The following is a 22,156-nucleotide window of genomic DNA, read 5'->3' as shown; positions in this document are numbered from 1 at the left end:
CACCGCCCCCTCATCGCCGCCTCAGCGCTCCCGCCCCGCCATGGCGCCCGGCCCGGCCCCTCCCCGCTCCGTTCCGCTCCCTCCGCCGCGGCGGGGCCGAGCCGGGGCGGGCGGCGGGGGCAGAGCCGCAGCCTCCCCGCACGGCCGGGCACGGGCGGCCCGCGGGAGGCGGCACCGAGCTGGCTCCGAAAGCCGCGCTGGCGCTGCATGCCCGCCGCTGCAGCTCCGGGAGCAGCGGCGATGCGAGCGGGTGGAGCGGCACAGAGTGTGGGCTAGAGAATCACAGGAGCGTTCGGGTGGCAAAGGGACTGCAAGAGCATCTCGTTCCTCTCCCTGCCATGGACAGGGACGCCTTTCACTAGCCCAGGTTTCTCCAAGCCCTGGCCATGGACACTCCCAGGGATGGGGTAGCCACAGCTTCCCTGAGCAATTTGTGCCAGGGCCTCACCAACCTCACAGGGAAGAATTCCTTCCTAATATCCAATATGAACCTACTGTCTTTCAATTTGAACCCATTCTTCCTTGTCCTGTCACATGCCCTTGTAAATAGTGTTGCTGCATCTTTCCTCTAAGATTCCTTCAGGTTGCAATTAGGTCAGCCTGAAGCCTTCTCTTTTCCAGGCTGAACAACCCAAATTCTCTCAGCCTTTCCTCACAGCAGGGCTGCTCCATCCCTCTGATCAATTTGGTGCCTCCTCTGGACTCACTCCAACAGCTCCTTCCTGTACCAGGACCAGAGCTGGACGCAGTGTTCCAGGTAGGGTCCACCCAGAGCAGAGGATCTGTGCTGACTGTGCACCAACACAACACCTGCCTCAACCCAAAACCTGCTCAGCATCAACATCAAAGCCCTGCATGCTGCTCCTGCCCTGCTTGCACTTCTGCATCCCTTTCCTGAGGCAGCTCAGTGGGGCCAGGGTGCCCTTTGTGTTTGCTCAGAAGCAAAGGCAAAGCACCTTCTGTGTTCCCATGGGGAGGGAAAACAATCAGCATCATTTATCTGTTAACTGCCAACTGCTATCACAAATACAGTAGTGATGGATAGCTGAGCATTAAAGGGATGGTTTTGAAGTACTTACAGGGATGTGAGGGTGAGGAAACGCTCTGTGCACGTTCTCTGAGGCAGACACAGCTGAAGGGCTTCCATGGCACTGCAAATCCAGGTGGAAGAGACCAAAATCCAGCCAGGCAAGGCACAAAAACATTATGAAAATACAGCAGAGCCAGTATTTCTGACTTGTGCATGCACTTGTCTTACAATCATTATATATACATTAATCTATTGTTTTAATAACCATCCCCTACCCCAGGTGCTTTGTAGAACCATCCAGACAGCCACAAGTGTGCAAGTTTGATACCTGAAAGCTTCCCAGTGCCACCTGCCTGTTTATTTTTCAATACATTCCTCTCTAAACCCCAGAGCAATATTTTTATAACCCTCTGGCTGGTGACAGCAACCTGGCCTGTGAGCCTTGCCCTGCTAAACACACTCCCAGTGGCAATGGGAGTGGATTTGTTCTTGGGGAAATGCCAGCAGTTGGCTCCAGCAGTGCCTTGCAGCCTGAGCAGGTGCATTTTGGCGTGATTTTGTCCTTAAACTGGTTGTATACAAGAGGGGGAAGGTTCAAAACCCAACACATGGTTTTCTGTGCCTTCAAATTATGTCCTCCCTCAGCTTGGCTGTCTCTTTATTTTCCCTTACTTGTATTTTTGTTGTCATTCGCAGTTAATTTGAAATCTGTGGGTGAATCTTGGCCCTCATGAGTAAGAATTGCTTTTTCACAGACAAACTGGATCTCCCTCCTTGAATTTTCTTATTTATAAACATTAGAGGACACTTAATTATGGGATTAAACAAGAGTGACAAAATGTTACCCTAATGCAAGAGTGGGGTTTGGTTGTTTTACCCCTCTACAGCTATTAACTGTGATTTGAAATGGAGGGGAAATTGTAGCTGGTTCAAGGCTGCAAGCCTTAAACATTCCAGCAGAAAATGAGGAGAAGGGATTGTTCTCAGGGAGCAAGGGAATGAGCTGAGGCAAAAAGGATCTCCATGGGAGCACAAAGCCCTGCCCAGCCCCTGTGGCACAGCAAAGTGTCTCACCAGTCTGTTCCTTTTAAAAAGGACTTTTTAGCTTTTAAAAGAATTACCAAAGTTTGGGTGGGGGAGAAAAGTAGTGGAAGAAAGTGTGTTTTGCAAGGTAGGAATTGCAAGAGCAAAACTTACCTTGTCAAGGTACAAGGGTATTTACTCTTTGCAGCAGCCAAGCCTTTCCTTAAACTTTAATTCCTTAAATTACTTTAAAAGTACTTTAAAATCCAGTGTTCTCTAGAACTATCAAGCTTCTCATTGTTCAGTCTTGGAGTTCCTACTGCACAAGGAGAAGCAATGTTCTCAAGGCATTTTTGACAACAGTATTCTGCAGATATTTGCTGGAAATTACTTTTAATTGTTGAAATCTGTCCCCATCTCAGCCAAAGATTTGTGTCTTATGACTTTAACAAAAGAGTTCCAGGAGAAAGCAGCTGGAATAATAAAAGGGGAAATTAACCCAGGAAAAAAAAAAAAAAAGAAATAAAAGCCGGGAGAGAATAAATAAGAGTAACAGTGAAAAGCTTTTAACAGAATACTTTCAGAGTGAACTCAGCTGGGCTTCTACCTGGACTTATTGTAATATGACTGCACTCATTGCTAGACCAGATTTATTGGGTTTATTGCTGGCTTTCCTAAGAAGCCAATCAGAAATGATGGCATCTCACATTCCCCAAGGGAAGTGTGTGTCCAGCTCCATCTGCAGCAGGAAATCTCCTCAGCAATATTCTACATCTTGCACAGAGTTTGTCTTTGACATTAAACCAGGCTGTAACTACCACTGCACCAATGCCCTGAGGACCTGGCCTTGGATTAACCACCTGGAACCCCTTCCTTGGAGCAGGGATTCCTCTGCCTGCTGGCAACTGGGAAGTCTAGAGCAGGCTGAGGTTAAATCCCCCTCCTTTTATTAGAAACAGAATTATTAGGCAATTAGAAGTTGCCTTTCAGGTACTGCAGGATGCTATGAGGATGCAAAACACATCAGCTGGTAACTCACAGCAGGGTTAGAGTTAAAACCTTCCCAGGACAGTGGCCAGCAAACCCTTCTACTGCCACAGGGCTTGATTTTCCCCTTGCATCTTACCAGATTATTGTGTTTTCCTCAGCCCTGGGGAAAAGGGAGATGGAGGCTCTGCTGCAGGATTCCAGGAAGCCTGAAGCTGTGGAAGGAAGTGTGAGACTGAGCAGGGTGTGGGATGCTGGGGATGCCTAACTGTGAAAAACTGACAGGAGACATCATCACATCATCCAGTGTACCCAGCACAGCAGTCCCAGCAGCCTGGGAGAGAAGTGAGAAGGGGGAAAGGGAGATACCTGGACATAACAGGAATACAATCATAATATACCAGAAATAAGGAACTTCACCCCTTTGCCTCTTTAATTAAAACCCAAATCCATTCATGAACTTGTTACCAACACAATCCACCAACATTGAAACTGTGGCACCACCCAAAAGCACAGGTTAAAAGTCTAATTTGCCTACTTGTAATTTTCTTCTATATCAAAATAAACATCAAATATACCCACCTGATTATGTAAATATGGGAGATCACACCATTTAATGGTCTAGCAAGAGCCACTGAGCAGTGTGTCACTGGCAACTTGAATGTTTAAAAATGAAAGCAAACCCCCAAACAATCCAACAAAAAACCCCAACCTCAACAAACCAAAGCATCTCCCAAACCTCCCAAATTCTGCCTTACATCTTTTCTTTCTTTGGTGCTTCCTCATGATGGTCACAGGTTATCTGTGCAGTCTGACAGGTGGTCACTAAGGATGTTGAGGCTACCAAACTATGCTCAAGATATTTTTCCATCTCCTTTCCTGTTCCAAGGGGAAAAATTCTCTCTTCTCATGCTAGAAATCTCTCCCTCTCCAGACTGAGGTACTGCAGTTGGTTTATCTTGACAGCTTCAGGGAAGAGACAGTAAAAGACATCAGTGGTGAAAGTCCAGAATTCAGGATGTGGGTGTTGCTTGGGGAGAGTTGGGGAATAAATCCAGTAATGCAGTTGTGGTGTTTGGTGAGGATTTGGTGGTAAAAAATGTTCCTGCATTTTCAGGACAAGAGACTAACAACCCTTCCCTCACCAAAGCTCAACCAGCACAAGTTTGCTCACACTACCACAGGTGTATTTTATCCTATAGAAATAGATTTTGAATATTTTGCTGTATTTACTGGGGGATCTCTTTGGGTAAAGCAATTTACTGTCGATTTATAAGGTGTTGGGAATTAATACCACTCCTGACCAGAGCATGATTCCCTACAGTGCACTGAAACCTCAACCAATTCCAGCTACACCCTGACTAAGGAAAGAGAATCCCAAGTACAGCACAAAGCAGCAGAGCTGCAGCACAGCACATGCAATATCTGCTCCAACACTTCATCAGCCAAGGATCCTTTAAAGATGATCCTCTGCAGCAAAGGCTTTCCATCACCTGTAAAGATTTAATTCCATCACTTGCAAAGATTTAATTCTATCAGCAAAACCCTCTCCAACAAATACAAGTTTCTCCAGTTCTCAGAAGTTAACAGGTGTTTTCCTGGCACAAGATATTTTTCCATAAATGTAAAAGCTGATTTCCTAGACATTAGAACAAGATCTTTAATTAGTCCTTAATGATCCCTTAACTCATTAGCAAATCCCAGGACAAACACAGGCCTCATCCAAGCTCAAAAGCACTGTAAAAACCTGAAGTTACAGTCTCAAACCAATACATTTCCTCTTTATAAATACAGGAAGATGCAGTAGTTACAAACAGTCCATTTATTGGGTCTTAAGCTACGTACACAATTGAAATCATAATTTTGGCACTACGCTATACAGTGGTTACATCCATGTGCTGACACTCCTTAAATACTGCCCCAGGAGCACTGCTGTGCTTGGAAATCTGGGGTGAGCCACACAAAGGTCTCAGTGCTCCTGGGGGATTTTGCATGAAAGATGAAACACACACCAGTTTATGAGTTATTTCCATGTACCTCACGTTCTATGCATGGATCACACCAGAATATGTGATGTCAGCATGGAGAAATGGCCACACGTGTTGCAGTAAAATCTGAATGAGACACAGACATGAGATACAGGAAAAGCAAAACAAACCCTCTCAGACACAAAGAGATATTCTGTTAAAGAAAATAATTTAAAAAACTAAGAATGGCATTTGTTTTGATACAAAAGCCAGAACCACTACTGTATTAACATCTAAGTATGAATCTTTACAAATTAATCTCACAATGGTGTTATGTAAAAGGTTGCAAACTGTACAATGTTTTGTCAATGCAATGCCTCTACAATTTATACAGTCTTTTACAACTATGTAACACATATTAAACAGCTTGTTAAACAGCCAATTGATACCAGTCTCTTAACAAAGCTGCAGGCATGAAAACACAGAGCTTCCACAATCTTCAAACAAGATATGCTTGCTCAATCTTTAGGAGAATACACTGTTAAAAACTGCCTTTCCACACTGTGCATACACTTCATTCCGTAAATTCAACCACCACTAACAGTCCATCATGTCCTATATGTGGGTTCTAATTACATGGACACACCCATTTCCCCCTTAAAAATATGCAGAGAATCACAGATTTTTTTTATTCCACACGTGGTCAAGACAGCCCTGAAGGCCTGGCCAGGCAGCAGGAGCTGCCCATGCTGCGTCCTGCCACCCCTGCACTGCACAGAGCTCAGCTATTTACATTTGCACAAGGGAGAGAATACAAAAAGGCAATGCTGCCCTGAGGTGGACTGGATGGTACTCAAATCCCAGTAGTGAAAAATAAAACTCTGAGGAAGGAAGGCTCCCAGGGCTGTGTATGGACTGGGGGAGGAGTTGCATCGGCAGAGTTGGAGAGCTCCACTGGGAAATTCCTGTTTGCAGCACTCTCTGGTTCTGCACATCCTTAATGCCAGGAGCAGGGGGCAGAAGGAGGGGGTGAGGGATGTGCAGTGTAGGTCACTGTGTGCAAGGAAGCAGAAACAAGACTGGTGTGTGATGCAGGCCAAGGAGAAGGGTCTTGCCATGGACTCACGATGAGGCCCTGCAGGTGCAGCCTTGGGGCTCCCCTGGCTGCTCCCTAGGGAGGTGAAATTCCTTTTGAGTAGAACCAGGTCTCTACATTTGTATTTAACAGTAGTTTTGATTAGGCATCAGGATTTCCAGCACAAAGTTCTCTAAATGATCAATTTCTTTTGAGTTTCCTTTATTTTGCAGAAAAATTCCTACATCCTCATTTTCCCCACGAGAAGCCTGGAAAGAAAGAAGAAAGAGTTCAAAACATAAATATTGCCTCATGCTCTTGTTTATATGAAAAGATAAATTAAAGCTTCTCTTGGCATACTGTCACAAAACATCACAATACAATAGAGATGGGAATCTTGTAGTGTAACAAAGAGAAACCCCAGGAATGGATTCACTCTTTGGGGACATGCCTGTGTGAAGAGCCCTGGCAGCAAAGCCAGAGTGTGGAAGAGGAAACCGAGTGGTAGCAGCCATTGCCCATCCTGAGATGTAGGTGATAGCCTGGACTGGGTGGTGTAAAGTCCTCAGAGGCATCAGAAGCACAAAGCAGCACTTTAGGGGCACTGCCAGGCATTTAAAAGGCAGCCAACTGGCAGAAAATGGAGAAAAGGAACATCAATATTCAAGAAAAGAAGTGTAAATGTCTTAGCAAAGCACAGGGATACACAGAAAGATGGGCAATATTTAAAATATTTAACCAAAATAAATCTGACCAAAACCACTGGAAGAAGCAAAGAGCCAGAAATTTGGCTGCGGCATTTTCCCTGTGGTTAAGGATTCTTCCTGACTCTGGAGTAGAATTCCTAAAGAGTGAAGCTTATGGCAAAACCCATCAGCTGACCCACCTATGCATAATAGCAGGGTGAAACCAGGAGGTCAGTGAGCACCAGGAGCTGGTCATCTGTGAACTGCTGCTTGTGCTCCTGCCAGTTGTCGTGGTGGGTCCTCCGGAAATTGGACAGCGTCTTCTTCACCGTCATCTGCCAGCACAAGTGGGATGGAGCTCTGTCAGCCAGGGACCCCAGCTCCACACCAAAACCAACGTTGGACACAGCAAACACAACTGCTCAGGGCCACCAAGGCTTGCAGCAGACCCAGAGGACAGGAGGGCTTTGGGGAATTCAGCTCATGATTTTGATTTTCACAGTTCTGGTTAGTCTTTTGGCCAGGGTCATGACTCCAACATTCTTATAAGAAGGATTCCTGGGCCTATAATTTTGAGCTAGGAAACATTTAGAGATTCTTATAAAATAAAAGCCAAGTGCTTTTCCCCTACTGCCTTTTTCTTGGCTGTTTCAAAAGGGTATTTTTGGTCTGAAAACATCAAAGGAATTCTTCATCTCACTCCTCTGGCTAAAACAGCCACCGTCAACAAAACCCAACAGACAGGGCAAAACAATAAGAGTTAAAGGCAATGATTTCTTTAAAAACTTATTTCTAGGACAGCTCATAACACTGGAATTTTAAAAATTCCAGACTGATGTTTTGGTTCAGGTTGATGTTTCCTAGAATGGCATGCACAAAAGGGACATCTTTAATGAAAAAAGCCCACTTCCTCATTATAAATACAGCTCTTGCAGCTTTCAGTTTAATGCTTTAAATTTAAAAGCAAGGACAGATCTACCACAAAAAATACTTAAAAGCAGGTCATGCTTTAAAACTATTAGGAGTCATTTAGTAAAAAGCAGCAGAAATTAAAATTTCTTAATAGGTCCCTATGCTTTTCTAGGAAAAGAGAACTAAGAATGAGTCACAGGTGTTCTGTTGATTGAGAGCTGCTGTATTTTTACCTCAATAGGCTGGGGATCATTGAGGTGGGCACTGAGATCCATGAGGAGCTGTGGCATCCAGGTGGGCACATCGTAGGGACTGGACAGGATGCAGGCACTGAGCCCCAGGACGCCGCGTGGCGCTTCACCAGGTCTGCAAAACCAGGGCAGCAACCCAGCTCAGTTAAAGACAATCAGCAACAAACCCCTGGCACTGCAGAGACCTCCAGCTCTGCAGAAATCCAGAGAGTTCTACAGACATGAACTTATGGACCTCCAGATTGGTTCTGATTCCTTATTCAGAATCCCAGATTCATTCTTGTATCTTTAATTTTTTCACCTCTTTCCAATAGGAATCAATCTGCAACTGCTGGACACTTTATAAACATTTCAAATGAGCTTCCCTTTCTCAAAGAAACTCATGAATAACTCATGAGTGACATCTCCACATTCTCTCTTTCTGCATTCAGAGTGTTTTCTCAAATCCCAGAACTACTGGACAATATGGAAAGCAAACTTCTGGGTCAAATGACTGTGACTCAGATGCATTTAATGCCCAGGCAGAAGCCAAAGTTCCAAATCAGGGTTAATGAAGGGGGTTTTTGTTCTGGTTTATTTTTTGGTTGTTTGCTTTGAGTTTGTTGTTTGGTTTTTTTGGAATAAAAACCCCCCACTGCTTAACAAATAGAAGGTAAGGTGGGCAAGAAGTGAAACTATGTTGTGACTTTATTTATTGAGGAACTTGCTATCCCCTCATCATCTGTGAACTGGAAACTGGCAAAACCTCTTTAATGTTAATTCTAAAAGAGTAAGAAATTAATTTATCATAGGAATACATAATCAAAATATTTGTCTTTGCTGTGCATTCTTAATGTTGCAAATCAAATTCTATGGCAGTCTATGTTACCCAAACCACTGATTTTCCTCCTGAGCTGCTTTCTTACCCCCTGAAGGAATTGTGTCCCCCACTGAGGCCAGGTCCCTCTTCCTTTTCTTGGGGAGCCTCATCTTGCAGAGCTGCTCGAAGTGAGTCTGCATGGGCCCGTCCATGGTGAGGAAGTTGCACTGCAGGAGCCCGCTGAGCGTGGTGGCTGCCATCTCCCTCACCTGGCCACACGTGGGACACAACACAATTCATTTGTTTATGCCATTACTGCCCTTTCAAGCACACCCCACTAACCCAAGTGAGCCAATCTTGCTCAGCAAAAGCCTTTAAAATATTATCCTGTTATTAGTAGTTTATTAGATGGCTGTTTAATAAACATGCTTTGCTGTAATACAGAACTAGTGTCACAGAATTTGCCATAAAGTGAGCTGCTACTCAAGGAAATAATGTAATTTAACTCTATTGTCAACAGAAGAGCTTTAGAAAGTTTAAAAACAAACATTGACCGAGACCAAATAATCAACCCGCTTCACAAAATTCCTAACAGGCTCTGCATTGACATCAGTTTTAAAGTGGGCTTTGTTCAAAAGCATTTAGTTTTTCACAAAAGCAGAAGAGCTTTTCCGAGAAAAGGCAGGCAGAATGTTCCAGAGACTCAGCTGAATCTGTTCTACCCACAGCACAAGTATTCTTTGAAAGACACAACGGATGCTGGATTAATAAGCAACAAAACAAACTGTATTATCAACAACTCAGTTCTGTAATGCTCCAGCATGACAGACTTCCTTGTCTCAAGTACCAGAGCTCAGCACTACATGAATAAAACCAGAAACACAGGTTGGAAAAACATTCTTAAGGGTAACACAGAAACACCAAAGAACAAGACTAAACTTAGCTTTCATCTAATTGCCAAGCCATTCAAAATTCAGATCTCCTTTTCCATTCTTTTTAAACAAGCCACAGCACCTTGTTAGTGGATTCCAAGAAGAGACAACTCATCCTTGCTTTTAAAAACAAGTGACTAACCCATCAGTATTACTAATTTCTCTCATCTCCCCAAATCTCCCAAAGCCAGGAAGTTATAGACATGTAAAACTGTATTTAAACTGGGAGTCCCTCCAAAACTCACTCCCATTTTCCATAATTACATTCTGACAAAAGCCTCCCAACATTTACAAACTTGCACACCAAATCAACTGGTTGAGATGCTGCCACCAGATTTTTGATAGGTACATTCTGTCACAGGTAACTGCAAACAGAACACTTGTCTCTGTGGAGCACAGACACCTGCTCTGAATCCAATGCAGCAGATTATAATAATAAATTACATCCTTGAACATGATGTTCTGAGCCTCACAAAGCCATAAGTACAGCTGCAAGAGCTGCCATAATTAAACAGAGGAAGTTGAAATCAGCTCTTGAGACTCTGACCCATTGCATTTAAATTTCTACAAGGTACTATTCTAACGTGATCTACTTTGCTGCCAGTGAAGGAGGAAGGATGAGGTGAGAGGCTGGCAGTGCTGTTTATCAGCAGATTGTGAGTCCCTGAAGAGCTGAGCTATTAAATGAGACATGATGTGCTAATACAAGAGCCAGACACAAAGCAGCTTGGCTGGGAAGTGAGCGAGCTCTCAGGAGAGCTGGGCTCATTTACATCCCTACTCCCTGTATTACAACCACTTTAATTTCTAAATTAATCACCCAGCTAGAAGGAACACTTTGCTGTGAGGAGCACCTGGAAGCAAAGCCTTTAAAATCATTCACTAAGCAGCTGATCACTCACCACCTCTGGCACTTAATAATTTATAAATGATCACACTCATGATGAAATACAGAATATAAAAATGAGAGGAATCTCTCCATCACCTATGGGGTTTTTTTGGTCAGAAAAGACTGGTCACTGTCTATAAAAGTGCAGCCATATCACAACAAAACCACTCAACAGCACGAGCTAAACCCAGCTGTAGAAGTTGCAAGGAGCGACTTAAACAGAGAGAAAATACTCATTCCTGTAACACTGCAGTGCAATATGAAAAATGCTTATCAAGACATTGAGTGCTGTGCATATTAAAACAATCATCAGCAGGTCTGGCCCTTGGTATCCAAATAATAAAAAAAAATAAAAGTATCTTAAAATCCAAGAACCAAAACCTCAATTCTACAGAGCAAAGACATCAAATCCCAGTCAAAGCTAACGATTCTCATCTTAAAAATCCAGCATCAAAAACTACACAGGAATTACTCAGCAGGATACTGCATCTTGTCAGTTATTACCAAGAAAGAACAAGATTACTTTTCAGAGAAAAGTGAAAGCTTCCATGGCAACAGCATGATCCAGAGTGGTTATGAACACAGGTAGGCTTTTTGGATTTGCACCTCTGCTGTGCAGAGAGATAATTTGGTACATTTAAAGTAACTCAATAAATTGCATTCAAGTGAATAAAAGCTATTTTTCAAAATGGTGTGAGATTATGAGGTAAGTGTTCTGACAAACAACTTCTGTAGGATTGCAAGGTGATGCAGAACCTTTCTTCTAGAAGGAAAAAAAGCATCCAAAAGTAGGATTTCATTGATATTTAGCAACTGCACAAACACCAGGGAAAATGATGGTGCAGGGGAGATAGGCCAGGCAGGAGGTTAACACTAAAGATTCTTCACTTTGCTTAAATGTGATTTTTTTTTTAAATTCACATAATTTAATGCAAGCTCCTCAGTTCTAGGTAGTTCTTGATGGAAATAAAAAGAGTATTTTTGTCATTAATATGGTATGATTAGATGTGAGGCAGACCTACAGAGTAATAGATAGTGGTTTTACACACTTTTCACACAGGAAGGAATTTGACCTTGGATGTTGAATTTTCCACCAACACACATTTATAGTGGAATTAATAATATCCCTATTTCCTGCACTGAAACCAAGCTTCAAGCAATGCATTATTCTGTGAAAAAATAGAAGCAGTGGAACTTTTAAAAAATCACTAATGGAATATTTTATTATCAACTGTTTCCCTGGAATGAATATGAAAGAAACAAATCTTATAAAGCTCATTTTCAAAGCAGAAAGAATGCTGAGCTAGAAATACCTCCTGAATTAATTCATGTCAGCTTTTCCATAAAACTTTGACAAAGGCAAGAAACAGTGAAAGCAGTGCAGAGAAGGGATCACTTGCCTCGAGCTGTTCATCCTCCAGGAGTTTTATCACCAGCCACCTAATGTCATTGACTGCCTCGCTGTTGTTGAGGAAGATGAAGAGATTGTAGAACACCATGGTCTGGAGGTAGGTTAGGATGGTGTATCGGGCATGCCAAGAATTGCTTTCTGCTGTCTGCAGTGAATAAATCAGGGTGAGAAGGCAAAAATGTCAAAGAAAGCAGGCCCCTGATGGAAAGTGAACAATATTTACCAAAAAAGCTTCTGGGGGAAGTTGCAAAGAACTTCCTTTATTCAGGTAATTTTGTTTCATAGACCTTTTATCTCCAAAGTAGGCAGTTATTATTTAGGGAATAATTTTCATAGGCTTCACTTTCAAAGCAGATTGTTCAACAGAAATATATTGTAAAACCCTAAAAAAAAATCAGATTCAAGGGCAGTTCTTTAGCTGAAGACTCATTCTGAAACTGGATTTTAAATTGTTATGCTCATGAGGAGGCTTAAAGTGATCCACTACTGAACCAAATGTTAATATATCAAAATGCTGTTCCATCTGTTATCAAAAGTAAGTGGCTTAAATGTTAAACAAGATACACTTACTAAGTGCTTTAAAACACTTTAAATAAAATCTTTCAGATCTAAGTCAGTATTTGACTTCCTTAGAATCACAAGTATTGCATACTCTCAAATAAAAAGCAGAGGATACACGAGATGAGAAGAAGCTTTAAGCTGTTTAGACCACACTCACTTGTTTTAGCACCTGAAGTACCAAAGGCACTTGCTGAGGATACAGCAAACCCTGAGACATCAAGGACAAACACATCTTAGCATCTCTTTTGAGCTCATCGTAGCTGTTGTCGTTCTCCACAGGTGCAATCTAAATCAGAGCAGGGAGGGAATAAAGCCCTGTTAGTAAATAGGCACTGGTGACAGCAAAATCCTCAAAACAAGGGTAATCTCATGAAAGGACAGCTGTCTAGGAAAAATACATTCAATATAATGCTGAAAGATTAGGTTAGCTGGGAAAAACAGTCAATATGACATTAAATATTCTCAGTAAACGATCAAGATTTCCTGGTGAGATGTTAGCTCCCCACTGCTATTCTTTTGGTATCAAACCCAAGTAAGTTCATATTTTAGATCCAGGTCCAAAACTGAGACAAAGCTTTACAGAGGTCACTTTCACTTCAATAGACCTTTATTTTATGGTTACATAGATTACTGTGGGGTAATTTATTGATGTTTGTGCACTTTGGGCACACAAGTATGGATTATTTCAGAGAGGTAAGACTGGATGACACAGATTCAAAGAATACAAGAATCAGAGGAACAACGGGAGCTGCTTAGAAAGAATTGTGTAGTCAGGAAACAAAGAAAATAACTCAAGGTCCCTTAGAGAATCATGGAATGATTTGGGTTGGAAGGGTGATCCAGTTTCACCCTCCTGCCACAGGCAGGGGCACCTTCCACTAGAGCTGGTTGTTCAATGCCACAATGTAACCTGGCCTTGGAATGTTATAAATATATATAAATAAAATAACTTCAGTTTATTTATACAATCCTTCTTTGATCAAACATAACCAATAAAGGAGAAATTAAAGGATGTACCTTGAAAAACAAAGGTAACAGCTGGAGTTGCTCCGTGACGGCCGTAGAGAAAGAACGTCCTGCACTCGCCATCAACCACTTGAGAACTGTTTCAGTAAAGAGAAACTATCACTGATCAAGAAGAAAAATATTAACAACTCTGCTACACAATCTGCAGACCTCAATCACCATGTGCTAAAACATCCCCCCATTCCCTGAGCTGCTTAACTCACTGGTTTTCAAGAGTTTAATGCCCTGAGTTCGCTCGTCTTGTTCACCGACTCCATTCTCTTCCATAACATGATTCTGGATTTCTTCATCTGCTTCCATGAGGGGTTTGAGGTTTTCAAGTATCCGGGTAGTAAATTCATGGACACGAGGAGACTTAGTTGCAGCAGTGTTTGGCAAGGAAACATCTATCATGAATATGTAGGTCAACACACTAAAAAAACAAACAAAGCCAGCAGGAACACACAGTGAGCACGACTCTTGTCCAGAGAACAGCGACCTGTGAACTCCAAATGATCCAAGATCAATTGGGCGACCTTTGAGGTTAATATTGGAGAAAATTTCCTCTCATCTTCAATTCAAAGTTATTTACAACCAAATGTCTCTTAGAAGAGCTTTAGAGATGCCAAACATAAACATAGACAAGAAATTAGTGAGGCCCTGGCACAACTTGCCCAGAGAAGCTGTGGCTGCCCCTAGATCCCTGGAAGTGTCCAAGACCAGGCTTGGAGCAGCCTGGGACAGTGGGAGATGTCCCTGCCCATGGCAAGGGGTGGAACTGGAGGAGCTTTAAGGCCCCTCCCAATCCAAAACATTCTATGAATAGACAAATGAAAAGATGAACATTCTATGAAAAGACAAATATAGAGAAGTCATCTGGAATTTCTGAAGCAAGTCTCTTAATTTTAGATCTGATTTTTATTACAAGCATCAATGCTTTTCAGGTTAATTATGTAGCTACCTAACTACCCAAATAAAATGAAGATTTAAAACCCAACAAGAACTGCAGCAGACAACACTGACCTTCCTATTCTCTCTCGGACGTTCTTGTAGACCTGGGTGAGTTTGGGCTCCAGGTACTTGAGCAGCCTGTGCAGCAGCTCTGGCACTCTCCACTCCTGCTGGGCAAGGCCCCCTTGCAGCACATAAAGGCGGCTGGGAATGAGAGCAGCTCATTTTTAATCATACAGAACATTCCTCCTTCCCCAGTCCCCTCCAGGCTTTGTTTGGGAATGTGCACAAGTGTGTCAGTGCACCAGAGTGTCCTTCAATGAGCAAAGATGGGTAAAAATTGCCCAGTGAAACAACAGCACTGCTGCTCTGCCAGCCCCAAACCTTCCCATCCTCTTAACTGAATTATATTAAAAATATTATCATGAAGAACCTGCCATTGTGTGGGGAAAGCTGATTGGAAAGCATTCCCTTTGTTCCCCTCCCCTACAAGGCAGCTGGCACAGCATCCTCTCAATCCAGCTTATCCAGGCTGTATTTCCTATTCTATTCAACCACAATAAAACAGTTCAAATCCATTTTACCAGGCATCTACAAATGATCCTCCTTCACCACTCAGTGGAGATTCCAACAGCAATTCAAACAACCAGTGCAGTTTCCTAGGATCTCTGCTCTCCTGGAAAAGAACAGGGAACAGAAACGTAAGTAAATGAGGGGGGTTGAAAATGTAAATAATGTATAAAATAAGGTATAAACAAGGAAAGTTTTGAAAGAGTTTTTTTTTGCATCCCCTGGATTTATTTATTAAATAAGGGCAATATTCAGGATGTTTTCACAATGAACCTCAACAGAAGAGAAACCCAATAAAACTATACACAGCTTTAATTAATTGGTAAATACATTCAGAATAGAAGGAATTTTAGTTTAATTTTTGAGATATCTGAGCAACCATGCCTGAATTTTGCTACTTAGGGTTCTGGCTGACAAGCTACACTGAGTTCTGCTGAGTGATGTGGAAGAATTATTGACTTAAGATATTTGTGACCTATCACTGACCCTGCTGCCCAGCACCACAGCTCCCAGTTCACTGCAGGAATGTTACTTCACAGTGGATCCAGCTTTAGAAGACAAAAAATGGGATACTTACACAGGAGGTGGCAATGCAGGTGCCCCAGTCATTGTATGTTTCCACTGTGATGTTGGATAAAGCTGTTCGAAGCAATGGACACAGAAGGTTCCAAAGTTTTTCCACCTGCCCAGCAAAAACACAAGAGACAAGATTTTACTACTTAAGGATCTCAAACCTAGCCCAGATATTAAAATGTCTTCTTTATTTTTGTACTGATTCTCCCAGGATTATTTCTTGGCATAGACAGCTAGGCCTGGATTAAATAAGTATTTAGCAGTCCAAGGAGGACAATCATTTATTCCTATTGGAAATTACAAACCACATCAGCTTTGACATCTCCTTAATTGTTCCTAATTTTAATACTGGAGCATTTTCCCAACACCTGGCAAAAACAGGCACCAAACCAAGCAATGAATTGTGCTCCGAGTTTAGCAATCAAGACCTCAACTTCTAATTGAGTTAATAATTCAAATTACTCCTTAATTTCAAAGAATGACTCAAAAATACTGCTCCAGCACCTTCTCAAAGGTCCAGTGTTTAGAACCTCTTATGAGGCCAGCTATGATTTCAGCCAGACATCTCTGGGTGCTCTCGTGGGAGTCTGCAACCAGTTGCTCCAAGTGGGGCTGAAGAACTGGCAAAAAGGCATCATCAAAGTTTCTGAAAAGGCCCTGGAAAACAAGAGGGGAAAGGGTCTTTAGGAACTATCTAAAACACTGTCTTCCCAAGAACATCATAGAATTGTCAAATATTTGAGTTTGAGCGTGCAGAAAGTGAAATTACTTTGCTTTTTTTTAGGAGCATTATACACCACTGTCCTTCAGACCATTACAATACTCTAAATATGTTTCCCTAAGTAGTTAATCAGAAGAGAGGATTAATAGAATTACCTAGAGCAGCTTTAAAAATCAATGTTTTGCAACAGTATGAGCCCAGAAGTCTTTGGCTTTTCCATGCTCTGGGAATTGTCTGCAAAATGAGAGCAATTTAGTGATTGAACTCTCCTTACCTTGAAGAGGCAAAATCTGCGAGGATTAAATTTGTCCTTTCCCTTTCTGTCTTCTAAAGACAAAAATTTTATTAACTGCTCAACAAACTTGGGATCAGAAAAGTGATCATATATAATTTGTTCCTCCTGTAATAGGAAGAAAAAAAAAGGATTAGCTTTGAGGTGTTTGTTTGTCACAGTGATACCCCAGTGTTTACAAGTCCCATGTTTCATTTGCATTTTCAAGGAAAGAAATGTCTTGCTTATCCATTTCCCCTTTTATTTTATAGGGAATTACCACAACCCCTAAAAATTAGTCCTTCCCACTGTCATTAATGACCTTGTTCTCAAGTCTGATCATGATTTGAAAGGGAACAAGAAAGTGCTCATTAATACAATTATTTCATGAACCCTGAGAGAAAAGCAGCAATACATTAAAATAACAACTCCTTCTGGTATGCTGACACAATAAGAATTAGAAAAATACAATTAAAAGCATCTTGTGGGGATCTCCACAGTAATCTTAAGAGAAGAAAGGAGAAGTACTATTAAAACAACCCCACAAACTTGCAACTTTTACCTCTGTCAGCTCATCTCTCCTTCTCCCAAGCTTGGGTTGCTGCTCAGCTGGAGCATAAACTGTCATAGTTCTGAATATTAAAAACAAAAGATAAATCATTAAAAGCTAAAATAAAAAATAAAAATACACCAGCACATGTTGTTGCTTTCTATGTTCTTGATATTAAATAGAACTTATCCACAACTCCAAAAGATTGAAATGTAAAGAAGAAAACTTACAACAGAATGAAGATCGTTATTAAAGGTTTTGCTATACAAACAACTCAGAATTATTAGGGATAGAATACTCTACATATATCTGATTCCCAAATGAATATTTCATTTTAACATCAGCAGTTTAACAGCCATGTGGAATTTGTGCCTTTAGCCCATATAGAGAGAAATGGGTAGAAAAGAAACAATAAACAAAAAGCCCCAAACCAACCAACACAAAACCCACCCAGAAATGGTAAAACAAGCAAGGAGCACAAAGGAAAAAATAAACTGCATTTTTTTGGTCCAATCAAGTTAAATGCATATCTATAAGAAAAACTAAAAATCATAATAAACCAGGATTTTATTTCCCACAGAATTTTTCCTGCTGACTCTCCCAGCTCCACCTCAATGCTAATGCCACTCACTGGGGCCAGGTGTAATATCCCCAGTGTGTTTTCTCCACAAAACAGCAGGATTCCCAGGCTTCCTTGGTCTTTGGTAGGCTCTGGCTGTTGTAGTGCAGCCACTGGTTGTCAGCTCTGTCACCAGCTTGGATGCTGGAAGGCTTCAGGGTCCCACCTGATCCAAGAGGAAAATCAAAATTAACATGCATAAAAATACATCAAAATTTAAAAGTAGACATACAAATTGTTCTCACAAATTAAGAGGTTTTCAGAGAGGAAATAACCCCCAAAAGCAAAAAAAAAACCCCAAACTGAAAAATTACCAATTATACTACTTCTGTATCATATTTACCTATTTGCTTAGAACATTAACAACCAGGGAGAAAAGAAAAGATCCTGATTCTGTATTTAATTTAACCAGAAAAGCTTTGAAAAACATTTTAGGATAAATGTAAGATATGTCTTATATTAAATTAAACGTACTTATTTCGTAGGGGCAGATGGGCACTTTCTTGTGTGGTCTCTTAAGCTGCTTAAGAATCCCAGCCACCGCTGAGATGGCCACCTAAAGAAAAGGAAAAAATGGGCATTAATGTGTTCATTTCATACATTTCCCTCAGAAGGATGTGGCTCATCATCCCTAAAAAGCCACTGAATGCTGGAAGGAAATAAGGAAATAATCCTGGATAATATTAAGGAAATAATCCTGGTTATTTCAGGGGATATAGGACATTAATTACTTTACAGGCTAGAAAACTCTCACTAATAATTTTGTTTTAATAATTTGAATTTAATATTGTTTTAATAATTTTTGGGGGGGAAAGAAGGTTTGTTTTGAGCCTCACTGAGGCAGCAACAGAACAAAAAAAATACATCGATGGCTCCCTTCAAATAACAAACTGCAGGTGGGAAAAGCAGCCATCTGCAAAAGAAATTCTGCAAAAGAACTCTGAAATAAACAAGAACTCAGCCCATCCCACATCTTCACAGTTTACAGATTTACACATGTCATGCTGCAGCACTGCCAAGATTGCCATTTCTTGGACTGGGAATTTTGTACACGTGCGTGGCTGGAAGGGGGAGGAGGGAGTTCCACTTCAGTTTTTGTGTTTTATCCCAGCAAAAACCCCATGAGCAGCTGATGTAGAGCCCAAAGAGCTGCAGACCCAGAGGAAATCCTTTTCCTGGGCTCACCTTCCGAACCACGATGGCGTCGTGGTTGAGACACTGCACGAAGAATTTGATGGCACGGGGGGGCAGGATCCTGTCATCCCTCAGGAGCAGAGACAGGAAGCCAATGCTTATGTGCTCAAACTTCCAGGGCCTGAAAAAACCCCAAATATTCAAAACAGAGTGTGAATAACAAAGTTTATGCACTGGTTTTACTCAGAAATGATTACATGTGATAAGATTATGGAAGTACATAAATTAATGGCACTGCTGTAATCAATGAGTTTAACTCATTTTGGGAAACCTTCAGTGTTCTGGGAACACACAGGTGGAAAAATATAAAATACATGATGTAAAATATCTATAGGGATATTATTTTACAAGTTTTTTAACACAAATACTATGGGAACAATTAGAATCTATTCTGATGACAGTGGTACAGACAGAACCAGAGCTTTTTTTAATAAAAAAAAATTAAAAACCTCAGTAACAGGCCAGACTAATTAAGGAAAAAGCTGAACTCCAAGATGTGATGATGCTTTATATTAACAAATGAAGCTCCCAGTCCAAATAAGTCCAAGACCATGGTAACTGTCCTCCTGGATATTGATCCATGAAACCCCCTCCAATCCACCCCAAAAGAATGCTCTCATGCACAACAAAGAGGGACTTACAGATTTCTCTGTTCCACACAGTCCAGCAGCATATTGACCAAATTTTCATAGTTCCTGAGACAAAGAGAGGGAGTTACCAACCACATGGTACTGAGAGATCCATTGAAAAATAGAGAAGTTCCTCAACAAAAGGTGTGTGAAGGAAAAAAGGAAGAGGCAAAGAGCAGATAGAAGCGCAGAGAGAAGATCCAGAATGTCCAAGGATTGTTGGGCTGCATTTTTCAGTTTAGCCACTTTGGATGATGACACTTAATGTGTGGTTCAAAGAAGCTGAACTCACCTCAGAGCCTCAGCGTTCTTCTCCTTCTGTCGCTGAATTCCCAACTGAATTTCCTCTGATCCCAGAGCTGGGAACTCTGAATTTAGCTGTCCTGATTTCTGCAGGAGAACAGCCACCTCCATGCACTTCTCTGGAACCTGTTGATGGACAGTGCAAAGATTTGGGACTTGTAAGTTCAAGTTTTTAATGTCTCTGCTTTAGAATCAGCAGAGTACAGAATTTCCTTGTCCATACAGACAAGCCTGAACACCAAGGAACTGATCACTCACTGCAAAATCCAGCCCAATGGTTTCATACTGCCGATGGATTTTCTCTGCCAGGTCATCAAAGAGTCTGACTATGGATGGTTTTTCCAAGGACATGGCTTTGCTAAGCCCAGAAGAGACAATTGCTGGCCATGTCTGTGCTATACAATCCCAGTCATGCAGATTGGCCAAGCAGACCCCGCTGTGGTTCCCAAGCAGACAATATAAGGCACCCTGTGGGATGGGAGATGGGGTTTGGGAAGGTTAAACTCTGCTCGTCCACGAGACTGACACACACACCCACACAGAATAAAAATTCAGCTACCAAATCATGAAAATGTCCATCAACATTCAGCCTCACAGTGCAAAATCTTCAGTAATTTGACAGAGTCCTCTTCATTTAATGAGATTGGAAGCCCTGCCAATTAATTTATCCACAGATTGGCTGTCTGATTTCTCAATTATGTTAGAGGAGATGATTCACAACTGCTTCACCTTGACTACAGCTTCTCAATTTCCATTCCATAACTTAAAAATAGGTTCTAACTCACATTTTGGTAATACCTGAGCACACAGGGAACATATTTAAACACAGTATTTTCTTGAAAATAGATCTAAAACAATAATTCCTTCCACCAGTCACGCCTATTAGCCATGAAAATATCAGTCATGCTGATAAACAAGCAAATCCCACTTTCCCCATTAAAAATTCTCATCTAAACACTTTCAGAAGACAGCCCAACACCAAGTTAATGAGGCAGTACTTTAAATTGCTTCTGAGTGACATCTTGCCGGTCAGGACGCAGGAATTCCAGAACTAAGGGAATGATATCTCTGCAACAGAAATTGTAGGTTCCCAGAGCTGTGAAGAATGCTTGCTGAGCTTTACTTCTGACCTGAAACAAAAAAATTTACCAGATAAAAGTAACATCCTCATCCCTTTCAGTCATTTATGCATAAAGTTTTTATCATGTATTTGTGCACAGAAACAAAATTATTTGTGGAAGGTTGTAAACATCTCACCCTGTTTATAAAATCCTACTTTTTGTTTCTGGCATTTACATGAGAACAGCTACAAAGTTACAGAAGATTCTTTATGTTGCCAGAAACGAGGTGTTTTTAAGCACATTTGAAAAGCAAACAGCCAGAACAACAGATTTAGGATGTAGAATCACTTGAAGAGACCAACAAAATACTCCATAAATTTAAAAGGGGCTCAGTTTACTCAGTTTAAAAGGGGTTGCTCCTCACCTGCCCATAAGAACTCGTGGACAAACAGAGAAGGTCCCTGATCATCTCCTGGTGGGAAGTTTTGTATTCACAGCCTTCCATCGTCAGAGTTCTCAGCTGAATCCATGGGAAGCACAAAGAAAGGAGAGATTGTTTTTACATTTCACATATATAAAAACACCAGTGCAGGAATATTGTGATGATGACATTTAGCTAACTATGCAAAGCAGCTTTTCAAGCAAATTAGTGGGGATTGAAGGGGAAGAATTACCTCATGCTGCAGCATAACCCTGTCGATCAGCAAGGCTCTGATGTGTTGTTTCTTTCCTTGAAGCTGTAAAAAAAGGCATCCTTTGGGTTAGATTTCAGTGTCAGATCTGCAAACCAGGAACCAAAGCTTCACAAAGGCGAGTCACTGACCCTGTTCTCCATTGATTTTTTCACTAGATTGAAGCTTTTCCATCGTGAATCAAACTCATGCTTGTGAGACCCTTGGAACTGCAAAACATCACTGATAATCTGTGGAAAGAAAGAGAGGATAAGAGTGATTGTTTGGCAAAACAAGTCATCTGGCCTTAAGTTTTACAAATGTAAAACATACCTTTATTATTAGAAACAAGGACTTGGTATCATCTTCTGAATTATCAAGAATGTAACCTACAATTGGGAGAAATGAAATTTATAATCAGACAGGAAAAGAGCTTTAAAAAATAGCAATGATTTTGTTTCTGCAAAGCTTAACTTTCAGAATTACAGGCAAAGTAAACAAATACAATTTCCTCA

General features: G+C 41.4%; 1 protein-coding gene across 1 annotated transcript in view; it reads right to left on the bottom strand.

Moving 5' to 3' along the window:
• Positions 1–4,847: 4,847 nt before the first annotated feature.
• Positions 4,848–22,156, bottom strand: part of PSME4 (proteasome activator subunit 4) — a 44,497-nt gene continuing 27,188 nt past the window's right edge. Inside the window, 26 exon segments of the mRNA XM_030945168.1 lie at positions 4,848–6,351; positions 6,969–7,103; positions 7,914–8,029; positions 8,032–8,046; positions 8,837–8,999; positions 11,952–12,107; positions 12,681–12,809; positions 13,541–13,626; positions 13,753–13,961; positions 14,552–14,683; positions 15,064–15,155; positions 15,627–15,731; positions 16,127–16,279; positions 16,618–16,743; positions 17,177–17,246; positions 17,796–17,949; positions 18,258–18,339; positions 18,969–19,098; positions 19,619–19,672; positions 19,899–20,035; positions 20,168–20,377; positions 20,908–21,039; positions 21,395–21,490; positions 21,645–21,707; positions 21,794–21,892; positions 21,975–22,030. Of these exon segments, the coding sequence (XP_030801028.1) occupies positions 6,969–7,103; positions 7,914–8,029; positions 8,032–8,046; positions 8,837–8,999; positions 11,952–12,107; positions 12,681–12,809; positions 13,541–13,626; positions 13,753–13,961; positions 14,552–14,683; positions 15,064–15,155; positions 15,627–15,731; positions 16,127–16,279; positions 16,618–16,743; positions 17,177–17,246; positions 17,796–17,949; positions 18,258–18,339; positions 18,969–19,098; positions 19,619–19,672; positions 19,899–20,035; positions 20,168–20,377; positions 20,908–21,039; positions 21,395–21,490; positions 21,645–21,707; positions 21,794–21,892; positions 21,975–22,030 (2,900 nt within the window). The 3' untranslated portion in view covers positions 4,848–6,351.

This window comes from Camarhynchus parvulus, chromosome 3 (assembly GCF_901933205.1).
Source record: "Camarhynchus parvulus chromosome 3, STF_HiC, whole genome shotgun sequence".
NCBI classification, from domain to species: Eukaryota; Metazoa; Chordata; class Aves; order Passeriformes; family Thraupidae; genus Camarhynchus; species Camarhynchus parvulus.
The sequence above is the reverse complement of the archived record's forward strand: the minus strand, read 5'-3'. Positions and strand labels throughout refer to the sequence as shown.